At 32.9% G+C, this 14,101-nt stretch overlaps 1 protein-coding gene across 1 annotated transcript; it reads left to right on the forward strand.

Moving 5' to 3' along the window:
* Positions 1–1,039: 1,039 nt before the first annotated feature.
* Positions 1,040–13,130, forward strand: LOC143062359 (lectin BRA-3-like). Its single transcript, XM_076234073.1, has 5 exons — positions 1,040–1,150; positions 8,990–9,084; positions 9,790–9,883; positions 10,914–11,115; positions 13,064–13,130. The coding sequence occupies exons 1-5, from the start codon at positions 1,114–1,116 to the stop codon at positions 13,092–13,094; spliced, it is 459 nt and encodes a 152-aa protein (XP_076090188.1). The 5' UTR covers positions 1,040–1,113; the 3' UTR covers positions 13,095–13,130.
* Positions 13,131–14,101: the final 971 nt, after the last annotated feature.

A 14,101-nucleotide genomic window follows, 5' to 3' on the forward strand; every position in this document is an offset into this window, starting at 1 on the left:
ATTTCTAACGGTATTCTGACATCGAGTTGTTTCTCTTTTGTTTCTTTTTTGAGTCACTGTCCTATTATAAACTTTGACCTTTTCGAAAAGCTAAGGATTGTCTACACAAGGAATAGATTCCTTAACTTTGTAAGGTATTTAGCCTTTTAACTTGTTTCATTCGAGCGTCACTGGCATGGTGCTTTTTTGTGTCTACTGAACTCGTGTCTGGCGTACATCATTTTATTTCTGGTATTTTTTTATATCTACATACCTTTTTATATAAATTGGTTATTTTGAAAGTGTGTACAGGTATTCATAAACTTCTGAATTAAGAAATTCTTCGGCAAAACTAAGTTTCACTGTAGAATGTTTGAATTGATTTTAGTAAAATCTGGAAAGCCTTTAAAAAAATTTGAGATGTTTTATGAGATCAAAATCAGTCTCTTCATAAGAGGTCCCAATCAATTGTATGCCACAGGTTTCACCGCATACAACATCTACCATGAGTAAAGACAGCTTCAAATACGAGTTGAGAATATAAAGGCATTCATGTAGGAAACAAAATATAAAGATATGATAGATAAAATAAATGCATCCAGAATTCCACATTATAAAGCAAACTGAGTAGGTTTGTGCAATTTGCATAAGTCATCCGGTTAGTAGAAATTAGGATTTGCCAAAGGGTTATAATCGGAAAAGTTATGTACATTTCCAAGTAATAAATAAAATAGTCGAGCTTTAAAATAACTATTCAAATAGAAGCTGTAAATATATACTTTCAACTGGCTTCTTATATTCACAGTCAATTATTTCAATTCAAAAGCAAACACAAATTCAGCAACAACCTTTCGGTGACCCGGCATTCACCGGTCTTAGGTTCATGTATTGCTTTTCTTTTTTTAAAGAAAGCAACTTGTTTGAACTTCGGAATGATGAAATTGTGGACACGTGTTATACTATATGAGTGACTAAACACTACAGTTTATTCAGAGATATTAATAAGAAACACAGAGAACATTTTTATTATCACTGGACACGACAAATAGGTAAGAAGTCAAGATCGTTGTATTATGTAAGTCAATACGATAAGACACGACCACGTTCTCTCATCCATATATTGAATATATAGAAATGACGGTAGGATTCATTTTGCTTAGTGTTATTATTGGTATGCTTAATGATGATTATTTTTGCTTAATTTATACAAAGATAAAATAAATTATATACTGAAGGCAGCTTTAAGTCCCGTAACCTTTAATTTCTTTTTTGTATTGTTTTTACCATAAATTAATTGTTTCATCCTAGCGTACAATGTTGTAAGTTAATAATATGCTTCCTACATTTACTTACATAAATTAACAGTTGCAAAGTCATCGTAACAGAAACCAATCGCAGACCATCAATGTAATACTTATAACACGATGAATAGTTATTGTAGATTTAGAATTAGAATTTAGTTTAAAAAAAAACATATCAATGCTTTCTTAACTAAAACGAAGACCTTATTTTATCATCCCTTTGTAAATTTTACGGACGCCATCACGAGTTGGAATAACCGTTTAACAGATGATATCAAATATGTTCCTCATGTCGTAACTCCACTTCCCTTTTCAAATCCCTACCGAATTAGATTATTTACCGGGTTTGTAATAACATGAGCAAAACGACGACGGTGCCACATGTGGAGCAGGATCTGCTTACCCTTCGAGAACACCTGAGTTCACCCCCGTTTTTGGTTGGGTTCGTGTTGCTTAGTCTTTTCTTCTATGTTGTTTGTGTCTTGTGTACTGTTATTTGTCTGTTTGTCTTTCTTTTTAGCCATGACGTTGTCAGTTTATTTTTGATCTGTGAGTTTGACTGTCCCTCTGGTATCTTTCGCCCCTCTTTAACAAAATGCTGATAACAAAATTGTTCAGTCTCATCAGATTTTTGCCAATAAGTTAGGCCGTTAAGCATACTGCTTGTCTATGAGACATATATAAGATAAAGGTAATTAACTTATACATTTCACATTCTAAATGGCCATTTTTGTTGCTAGGTACGCAAAATCGTATTCTTTTATTCTATTTTGAGATTTGTTGTCGAAAAGAACGAAGTCCAAAAAACGTAAAAAATGAGACTGTCTAGAATTTCGTCTGTAAATTAGATGGTTGATATCGCAGTCTTTTGCAATCGCATACTGAAGTGGTGCCTGCGACCTTATTCCCCTTATATTTTTTTTTAATTTGATCATAACAGTCGTTTTTCTCAGAAATTTATTCCTTACTTTCCACCACTTGACACGAGGAATCTAATTAAGTATTTGATTCTCTTAAGCCCCAATGTCGACTTTAAAACCAGAGGCGAAAATTACCTAAAAAATGAAAAATGCTATACCATGAAAAAGAAAATTGACATATAAAAATAAGGACATGTGGTATAATTACCAACGAGACAACTATCCACCAGAGTTCTGTTAATGTAGATGTAAGTTTGTCTGTGAAATGAACCCAACTTGTTTTTTTTAAATATGAGGTAACAGTTTTCTTTAAACATTTCTATCTTCAGTTACTTGATGAATCAGTCTATGAGTCTTTAATCGCAGATTTAATTTTAAGAACTATAACTTGGAAAATACTCAAATTGGTAATACAACGTCCATTTAAAAGATGTAAAATAAAACTTCATATTAGTTTTAATCGTACTTTTTACGTACTATTTCAGTCAGGAATCTATTACAGAAATAATTATTTAATTGAGTAAAACAGAATAATGCAATAATTATTTCTGAAGGCGAATAATTCTTAATTTTATAATGATCATTAGAATTACGTTGACAGATAAAAAAAAATCGACTCTTATATACTTTATTTTCATACAATTTTATAAAACAAACAAGTCCATACTTAATCGATATTTTGTTTCTTCAAAACTCGTATTTCAGATATACACAAAGAAAAAAGTTAAGCACCCCCACGTTTTTTTCTAATTGACAAATATTACATTAAGTGTTATTGGATCCCAGAACAATTGTTTCCAAAAATAGTAATGCAGCTTGTAAAGACACAACAGAAGCTTTAAGAAAAACACAACAAATTTCAACAAAAATGAAAATTTAATGAATTAATAGATTGTCACAAAAACCGCAAGTCCAGTTTAAACACTAAAACATGTTCATTTTAAGTATTGACCTTCTGAGTTCGTTATGCATGATACTAATGTCATTTCACTTAGAAAACGTTCATAGTTCAGTATTCAATATCGGGTGAACTCTGTGTCTCATCCCTCCAGTTAGTCGTCGGATATCCTTCTGTGGTATTTGCCGCCATTCTCGGTTCATTGCTGTTTTCAACTGACGTAAATTTTATACAGGTGGTCCAGCTACCTGTACCCGAAATCCTTACGTGTCCCAAGTATGCTTTATCGAATTCAAATCTGGACTCATGGCAGGCCATTGAAGAACAGTTACTGCTTCGCATTGAAGAATTGTGGTAACCGCCCTTGAACGAAGCGGTCTACCATTGTCATCCATAAACACAGGTCTTGCAGCTAATAAGTGGTTATCAAAATGAGGTACAACTACTAGCTGAAGAACTTCTCTTATGTATTGATCACCAATAATATTTCCTTGTATAGTGACCAATGCTAGTCCAATTTGCAGTCTTGAGAGATGCATCCCCATACCATCAAAGAGCCTCCATCTTAAGGGACAGTTGCCTTGATTTTCCTTTGGGTATATGCTGTATTTGTATGTCTCCAAACTCTCAATCTTCCATCTGAAACATGCAGCAGAAACCAGCTCTCGTTTGCGCCAGTTCCTCAAGTTCCAACACGACGAGCTAGGGACCGTGCCAAACGCTTTTGTTGATGTCGGTCAGTTAATATGGAACGTCTTATTACCCTCTTTGACTTCCGTCCTGCTGAATTCAACCGGTTCCTCAAGGTTATGGTTGATAGATGTCTATGAGTCACCATTTTCTTTTTAATAAAATAACAGGACTTGTTGCGAATGACATTCGTCTAACCAGGCGTTGCAGTGTCCTGTCTTCACGCTGCGATGTCACCAATGGTCTACCGGATCTTGGCAAGTCTTTTACGTTGTTGGTTTTGAATGTGTGTCCGCACAAGCCGGCTTACTACAGTATAATGGTAGCCCATCTGACGTCCAATAGCTTAATAAGAAAACCCTCATGACCGCATGCCGGTAATCTACCATCTTTGAGCCTCCGATATTCGTCTTCGTACCATGTTCACAGAGTGTGAATAAAATTACAAATCGCCTGACTTAAATACTCAAATTTGAAACGCGGGGAAACTGCATTTTGTAATTTGCCTGGGAGGCATGGTTAACGTGCATGAAACGTTGATATCTTCATGACTGGTCAAACCTGTATGGTCACATCTTTTTAAAGGGACATGGGTCTTGTTAAAATAAGTACTTATATTCAAATAAATATTTTTGGTAAAAAAAACTATGATGCAATATATCAGGGGGTGCTTAACTTTTGTCTTTGTGCATATATATTGGTTACATTACATGTAAAGCCTATTCTTCATAAGTGATAAGTAGTTATTTTGTTTGTCCTTATAGTAACCATACCACGGCCGACACTCGGCTAACCGAGAGATTGGTCTGTTAATCTATATTGAGTATGCGGCTATATCGGCGGTTGGTCTGTTAATCGGGTTGGCTAAAGTCTGTTAATCAGGTGTTATCGAGAAAATCATTGAAAGTTCAGCATGTTTCATTGTATAACTTTTTAAATATATTGTTATCATAAAAATTATTCATGTCTAACAAAACAATTCAATGTACTGAATGCAGTGATGTAATTATTATTTTTCTAGCTTCGATGTACGATCTATAAAATGAAAAGGCGGGTTACTCATCAATAAATGTATACACATTTTACACACACATAAAGTACACAAAATAACACGTTGGTTGAATTTACTTGCATGCAATAATTTGAACATCGTAAAAAGACAGGCATTATGTTTGTTAACCATATTGATATTATTGTGTGAAAAATCTACACGAAAATCTGTATTTTGGTAACATAAATCAATATTTATTTAAAACCTGGTCTGTTAATGGGTCGGATGTATAAAACCCGGTCTGTTAATTGGTCTGTTAAGAGTTATGAATGGCAATAAAGTATAATTTTATTGCTATATTGGGTGTGATCGGATCAAATGGGTAGGCTCAAGACGAGCAGCTAAAATATACGGAAACAGCACATGGGCAATGAAACATAAAATATACGGAAACAACACATGAACAATGAACAATTTAGACAATGGAAATTGAAAATTGATAAAAATGGTTTCAAAAAGTGTTATATTGTAGTAATAGTAATTTCATCCAAGAATGGTCGCATATATCATGTGGATTCTGTTTAATTGTCATGAATGCCACCAATTTGTCATCTACATTGGTAACCAGTATATAAATCAGAGATAAACGTCGTAATGTAACTCAACATCAGTAAGTAAAATATATTGGGATGCTAAAATATAAAGAATAGAGAAAGAATAATGAGTAAGATAAATAAAATGGATAGAAAAGTGACATAACAATTTAAATATCACAGAAATAAACAACACCCCGATCCGGACCCTCGTGGTATACACGAAAATATGGATGGAGACGCAGAATATAGAATAACAGAAAAGAACAATAGAGACTGATGCATTGCTAAAAAAAGAGAAAACAAATAATAATTGTTTAAGAATACAGACATGAAACTCCTGAGTGTTGAAACAGTAACAGATTGCGATGTACTCATATTATTGACAAATGATAGAAGTTTACATGTGTAGTTCTCCTTTACACTTATGTAGAAAGGAACTAAATGGAATGAAATGAGTTAAAACTTAAGATAACCATTTGTAGCTGCATTCGCTCCTTTCCATTTACTTCTTTAGAATGATTTGTAAACAACATATGATTCAGTAATAGAAGAAAAGAATCAATTGGATGATTCTGACGAATTAGGATTTAACGTCCAGTGACAAATATCATGTGCATATGAGAACGACAACACGTTTTATTATATGACTATAAATTTTCTGTTTTCTCATTGGCTAAAAGCATAGGAAATCCTCTTTGATAAAACATTATATTCACCGCGTCAAAAATCACGAGAGGTTAATATAAGATTTGGAACAGCGTCCGTGTACCTAAATATAGAAACGGGGAATTCTTGTTAGCTATTTAAGGGATGTATAAATAAAATGGTTTTTAATTGGACGACCGAATAAATATCAACCAATCAGCGCTCTCGACATAAAATCGTTTCGATCTAACAGACGACAGTTACATGTTTCCGGCAACAAAGTATGGCTGGAGCAGCAGAAGTAGCTACTGAAAAACGCTTTCCATCATTAAATAATGAGGAAATTAAGAAGATTTTGATAGAAAAGGATTCTAAAAATACTCGCCGATCAACAGATTCTAGCGTACAAGCATAAAATAAAAACAGTCTAGGCAAAATACCATCTAACCAAGGATATATTTCACAATCTAAAAATATGAAAATGACACTGAGAACTAAAGAGTCATATAATAAAGCAATTGTTGACTTTTGATATCAGTTGATACAATGATTTATCAACCCCAGATGTGATATTCACCTCGGCCGTTGGCCTTGGTGAATATCACATCTCTGGGGTTGATAAATCATTGTATCAACCTCATCAAAAGTCAATAATTGTATATGTACCCTGTGCTGTATTAGAAAGACACTTTCAGTCGGATTTAGGAACGTGCTACTCTGAACAGACACACACAGAAAAAGGTTGATTGAAAGCGTTAATAATAAATGCATGCATATTCCGGCGGCCAATCCATAGACACATCCTTCAATAAAATGCAAAGAAAGTCAAAATAAAAATGCTCTTACTAGAAGGATACTGTTGCACCGTATTCAGTGTCAATTTTTTTTTACTCAAGAACATCTCATTCTTAACTTTTTCAATGGGAAAATATAAAGGTAGCAAAACTATTGTCGTGGCTAAATAACTCTTAACTGACACAATTTCAATTGTCCAACCCATTAACAGACTTTATTCCCATAATTTTCACTAAAACGTGGTATTATTCACGTTATATTACAATTATGAAATATTTACTAATGTCAATTTATTTTTTAGAACCAAAGTACTATTTTGTGTCCTTTAAATGATATCTAAAATTGTTTGTTTCGCCTTTTATTAAAAAAATTGCTATGCGTATAAGCATAGATAAAACATACTTGCGCGACGCCTTTTAGTTTTACTGAAAACTGCGCAGACTACGAAATATTTTTACAAGTGGAAAATGTTCTATGATAGATATCATTTTGTCAGACACTTTTCTTTTTTTGATTCGGTTCTTATAATATGTCAAAAATCTGTATATTAAATAGAGTTTGACATTAAATTGTGCGTTTTACTCTTAACAGACGTATAACCAACCCGATTAACAGACCAATCGCCCATATAGCCACATACTCAATATAGATTAACCGACCAATCTCTCGGTTAGCCGAGTGTCGGTCGTGCATACTATCTCTCCGTTTGTTGATATTTCATTCAACTGACGAATTATAAACTAAACGAAAAGACTTCTGGCGAACAAGAATTCGAGAGTCCGTTCAAATTCATTGTATGACATGTAACTATACAGTCCGCCAAAAGTTAAGCACCACCTATTTTTATTGCATTGATTTTTTTTAAAATTCAAAAAATCAATTATTTCTCGAAAAAAAGAAAACAATCATATAGCAATTTTGCTAATGTATACCATACACAAACCACAAATATAATTTTGGTCACTTATGATTGTTCTATGCATGTAGGTTTTTCGTTCAAAGAAATAGTGTAAATTACACAATTTAGAAACGGAATTTAAGTTTCACTGTGATTTTATTTTTTTACAACAACTGGTCACCCTATATCATTAAAATTTTCTACACATAATCTTTGGTATGTTCGGCAAAATTAATGTCAATATTTGAGTAAATAACATGTGTAACAAGCTCTCTTCCGGTACAGTTTCATAACACGACGTATCATTCTCGGTACAAGCCTTTAAAACTTTAGTTGAGGAAATCTGTAGCATTAAACAACAAATGCCACTTTTAAATCAAGAAAATATTGTAAAGGTAGATCTCTGCGATTGAGATTTCCACCAATGGCATCTCAGACATGTTTGATAGGGTTTATGTTTGGAGACATGGAAGGCCAAAATATAGTGTAAATGGCTTATTGCTCTTTGAACTCGGTTAAAACCCTTGCCCTGTGTGGTCTAGCGTGGTCGTTCATGTACAAGGGTCTTGGCAATGTTGACGCAAGTGGGGGATTATTAAAATGAGGGACTACAATGTTTTTAAGGCACCAAATCGGTGTATGTCTGTCCGTTTATGTTACCCTGCAGAATATTCATACCCAGCTTATAACGGCATAAGAAGCAACCCTGTATTGGAACACCACCAGCACTGAGTGCAGTCCTTGTGCAAACATTGTTTTGGTCATAGGCCTTTTTGTTTCCCCGCGAAATTCGTATTATGGCGTCTACTGGCAGTAAAAGAAACTGACTCCCATCTGACCAATGAGTATTTTATCAGCTTCCTATGTTCAAGCATAGTCATTCCTATTGAAACCTGACGGTAGAGTGCCTGCTCGTAAGTACAGGTCTCTATAAACCACGACTTGCTCTTCGGTTGCCTCTATGAAGTTGACGGACCAATATACGAATACTAACACGACCACCTGGAGAAACAGTGTATTTGTAAACGCGCGGATGACCTTTGTTAAGAGGTTGCTTGACTGCTTTATCGGAGTTCAATCTTTTTGGTCGTAATGAGTTTTCTTAGTGTATGTTAAAGGTAATTCATAACACCAAAAATTAATATTTTTTTCGCAAAAGTTAAAAAAATTTTGCCAGTTATACTTCGTTGGTGCTTAACTTTTGGCGGACTGTATATATAACTTTAAAAATTATACCCAAATATCAGTCTGCATAACATGTTTATTATTCTCTAAGCGTTTAGTCACGCACTGTGTCCAAATGGTTGGCGCCATTTTCAAGACTCGTGTTTTCTGACGAAACAAGAAACATTAAACTGGAATGATGCCCAGGTAGATATTACATATACTGACAATAAATATTATATGAACATTAACTGATCAAATGAATGTCTTAAAAAAGTAATAGAACAAAACAAATCTACATGATTATACTTGATAAAGAACCAATTGAACTTGTTTTTACCAATAACAAGCACCTTATAAATTAGATGTAGTCCTTGTAAGGACAGAATTTCTTAGCTATAATTACTCAATGGGACTGTTATACAAGTGAGATGTTTAGCTAGCTATAAAACCCGGTTTAACCACCATTTTCTACACAAAAATGCCTGTGCCAAGTCAGGAATATGACAGTTGATATACATTCGTTTGATGTGTTTGAGTTTTTGATTTTGTCATTTGATTTTTTACGGAGTTCAGTTTTTTTTGTGATTTGACATTTATCTCATTGATATACCAAATTTTCATATATTTCATTCATATATCTTTATATAGTGATTCCGAAGGTCATCTACTTGGACACAAATAAATTGAGACCTACGGCAAAAGTAATTAAAAATATTTTACTCTACTTTGACCAATGTTATGACAGATGACCTGATCCTCTTATAGTAATATTTCGTTTGAAAATTATTGTTATACATTAGATTTAAGTCTTTTCCATGTAAAATAAAGTTTATTAGTCGAACTGCAATAACTATGACATATACAAATAAGAAACGCTAATGAAATGAGAAATATTTAATTGCATTGAAGCATGCCTGTCAGGGAATCAATGCAAGACTTGCTGAAGTTCAGACACACGCGAAGGTTGAATTCTTAAGGAACATGCTATCAAAAGAGGATGGAGGTAAGGTTATTGATTTGATTTTATAATCGTTATATGGCTATAGGGAAACGGACAATATCTATTTTATTTTTATCTTGATTTTGTCAGGTTCTTGTTCAAGTTAGCTATGTCACAAAAATGGTGGAGTATATCTACAAAGATGCATGTATATCTTCCATACCTTTCATTAATATATTAATCTAGAACGAGAGAAAAACATATAAAGAGTTTACAAGACGACATCTACATGCACACTGTAGAATGAGAATGGAAATGGGGAATGTGTCAAAGAGACAACAACCCGACCATAGAACAGATAACTATAGTTTCAGTACTGCAGTGGAATAGAAAATGTTAAGGTGCAACAAATGTATTACATAACTGATGCCGTTAAAATAAATTATAACGAATACCACAATAATATAGATACATTCACACTAAACACGTTGTCAATATAATATATGGAATTCTATGCGACTATCATAAATGTGATAGATTTAGCTTATTATGTAAACAGGTTCAATTCACCACTTTCTACAAAAGGAAACGCCTGTACCAATGATTATCACTTTGTAATAACCCTCCCCCCATTGTTAAATGTAAATTATACATCAAATAATTTCCTTTACAAATTGTGTAAATGCATTGATACGGCATGGAAGTTAAGATTAAAACATATTATTGCATAACAGTTGTAGTTTTGTGCTTGTTATTGTGTTATTGTGTTGTTCTCTGGCTGTGTATTTGCATTATTGTAAATTTTTTATTCAGACTTTTTATTTTTTGGATATATACGTTTTAGTATGTTATAAGTCGAATATAAAAATTTGACTCAAATCGGTGAAAATGAGTTTGACAACTAATGCCCCTTTAATCAGAAAATGATAACGTGGTGCAAAAATGATTATACAATATTTTGTATTTGACGTTCTCCTTCTTTTAATTCAGCAGTGAATTTGGAAAAACATTTTCATAACATTAAAACTTTATTGTTTTATAGGTATTTTTACGTGTCTACATTCTTGGATTCTGGTTCATGTTTTTATTTCAGATTGGTGGATAGGAGCAAAAGATGACGTTACAGAAGGCCAATGGCGTTGGGCATCTGGCGAACTGTTCGACTACACTGACTGGGCTCCAAATGAACCAAACAATGATCATGACCAGGATTGTCTTCAGATGTTTAAGACAGACCAGTATCACTGGGATGACGATCGCTGTGATGTAGCCAAACATTTCATCTGTGAGAAAGGGTAAGTAGTTTTATACTGCAATTAGTTGTGTTTATTTCCTAATTATAGTAATATAGCTATATTTTTATAATGTCAATTTCCTCATGAAACACTTTCTCCACAATCAGAGGTCCATTAAGGGATGAAAATAAGTTTGACATTTTTGTTACGATTAAAAAAGCTGTCATCATATTAATTTAAGTTGCAATATAAAAAAAATATCAGGTCAATGTCATATAAATATAAACATTTTTTTACTTGTCGAAAAAGTTTATATTTTCCTTACATTGACCTAATATTGTATATCTTGTCAAATCGAAATATCAAAACTAGATATTAGAACTGATACGTATTTGTTCTTCTTACATACACAGGGTATTGGAATCATTTACATAAATGACCAACTGCAAAGGTCTGTTTGTGAAAATACTCAAAGTGTTAATTAATTTAATCATTGTGATATTGAAATTATTTAAAAAGAGTAATTATAACTATTTTCTCAACAAATTGATTGACTGCTATGAAATACCTGTCTGTATATCATACTTCACCTCGTGGACGTCAAGGTTTCTTTTACAGTTATCGTACTTTGTCCTTCTCAACATGTTAAATTGATGTTTTGTTTTGATTCTTATGAGTGACAGAACATCAAAACAAATTACGAATTATTCCAAGAAACATTTACTTCAAAATTAGACATTTATTGATGTTCTAGTTGCTAAAAATTAAAATCACAAAAATACTGAACTTAGAGGAAAATCAATTCGGAAAGTCCAAAATCACATGGCAAAATCAAATAACAAAACGCATCAAAAACGAATGGAAAAGAACTGTCATATTCCTGACTTGGTACAGGCTTTTGAAATGTAGAAAATGGTGGATTAAACCTGGTTTTATAGCGCTAACCCTCTCACTTTGATGACAGTCTCATCAAATTCCGTTATCTTTACATTGATGCGTTAACTAAACACAATAAATAAAATAGTCAAAATATGGGTACATCAGTCATCATCGTATAACAATTTTAAAGGGAACAATTTAACAAAACACAAAAATATCTATCTACAAAACACATTCATTGATTTGTGTGTCTGACGTCAATTTTTTTTATACTTCACATAGATTTGTCGTGCAATGTGCATACAAACAATTTTAAAATTTACATAGGCAATGTTAGCATACAGGGTTAAAAAATCAAAAGTATGTAAGAATAAATTTCTAGTTGCTAAACGATTGATCCGTATCTTCATTTGAACCACGGTTTCTTATATCATTTAGTGCACTTTCAGTTGTCTTGAAAGGAACTAAAGAATGTGTGTTTCTTATTTATCAGCTTGCTTCCTCTTTAAAAATGTTCCCCTACTAAAAGTAAAATGTTGATTCTGAGCAATGCATGTTATTTTCTTCTACTCTACACCATGTTATAATTATACATTTTCTTTGCATTTGTACTGCATGGTTTTTTTTTCCACAGCTCATTATTTTTCCTTTTATCTTTGAAATACGTTACGCAACGCAAAAACTCACTAGCTGGATAACGTGGAAAAACGATTGCATTCGACACTATGCAAATTTTACAGTCACCATCACGAAATGGTTGATCGATACTCATTGCTTACAGTTTCTTCACTCACGAGAGACTAGCTTTCAAGTCTTATATTCTAAGATTCAAGGAAAGTTACCTGACGTGTAAACGCCCCAATGTGTGATATTTATCGCGATAATTTCACTTATTTTGAATAACATGACTGGTGATGACTGTATTGCAGTATTAGATTACCTTGTTGACGTCACAAGGTCGATCTCGCACTGTGTTGATTTAATACGAATCTTCCAATTTTATTAATCTTGCTTTAATGAATTAACAACTGTACAACACTGTTGCGTAAAGTTAGGTAGTTTGTTGTTAGCGTTGTTATATTATTTTTTTTATATACTTATGTGACAATTTATTTTATTTTTATTTCAGCTTCAATTCAACGTTACCGGTTATTGGATGATGTGTTGACCTATTTTAAAATAAACATCATAGTTTTGTTGTTTTCCGCATCACTTTATTGTACCTACGATTTTTTTTGGCAGCTTTGGTAGCCTTTTTCAACAGAACCATTGTTTACAGACCATTCCCATCTACGGACTCAAGGGCTCTTAATCGTGCAGAAAACCTGAACATTTTTCGCCTCAAGGCTTCAGTTTTAACATCCCTATTCTGACTGTATCTGGCTACTTATTTTCCTCAGGCAAAGTTGACATCAGATGGATTTGGATATTTTTTATATATATTTTTGATCATATTCAATATCCACTCATTCTATTTATTTGTTAATCCATATTGCCTAAGATAAATTGTAGATAGACCTGCTGGATACTAATATTAGAATAATGTTAATCAATTTACAACCAGGAATTTCAACACCCCACAAAGCAAATCTTCATACATACAAGTACTTTGACTTTTAGTTCAGATTGTAAATTATGACAAGAAAAAGAGAGCATAAAATAATGTATCTGATGTTATCTTTTCGACGTGAGTATTGCTCATTTTTAGGATCCCCCTTACCAAAACTGTTGCAGAGGGCAGAGATGTCAATTGATTCTTTAGATAAAAAAAACTCTTATCTTTCCGTGGATACGGCTTCCATTTTCTTTATTTACCATCGATTGTATACTAATAAAGAACGTTTCTCGCTTGTATTTACAATTCATATACTTACTTTTTATTTTATCGAGAAAGTGTACAATTCCTATTGGATACTGTATGTACTGTCGTGTTCAACACTTTTGTTAATGTCTTTGTCAGATTTATTTGTATGTTTGCATAAAGTCCGCACTATTGAATGCTTTTGATGTTTTCATAGTTTTGGCTGCTGCATGATCCCAACTGTTGTCACGCAAACCAATTATGTTTTTACCAATTAAACTTTGAGGTAGATATTTTGTTTTTAATTATTACTAATTCTTTTTGACCAAATGTCGAACACGATAGATATAAATAATCCGTAATCAT

Source organism: Mytilus galloprovincialis, chromosome 2 (assembly GCF_965363235.1).
Source record: "Mytilus galloprovincialis chromosome 2, xbMytGall1.hap1.1, whole genome shotgun sequence".
NCBI classification, from domain to species: Eukaryota; Metazoa; Mollusca; class Bivalvia; order Mytilida; family Mytilidae; genus Mytilus; species Mytilus galloprovincialis.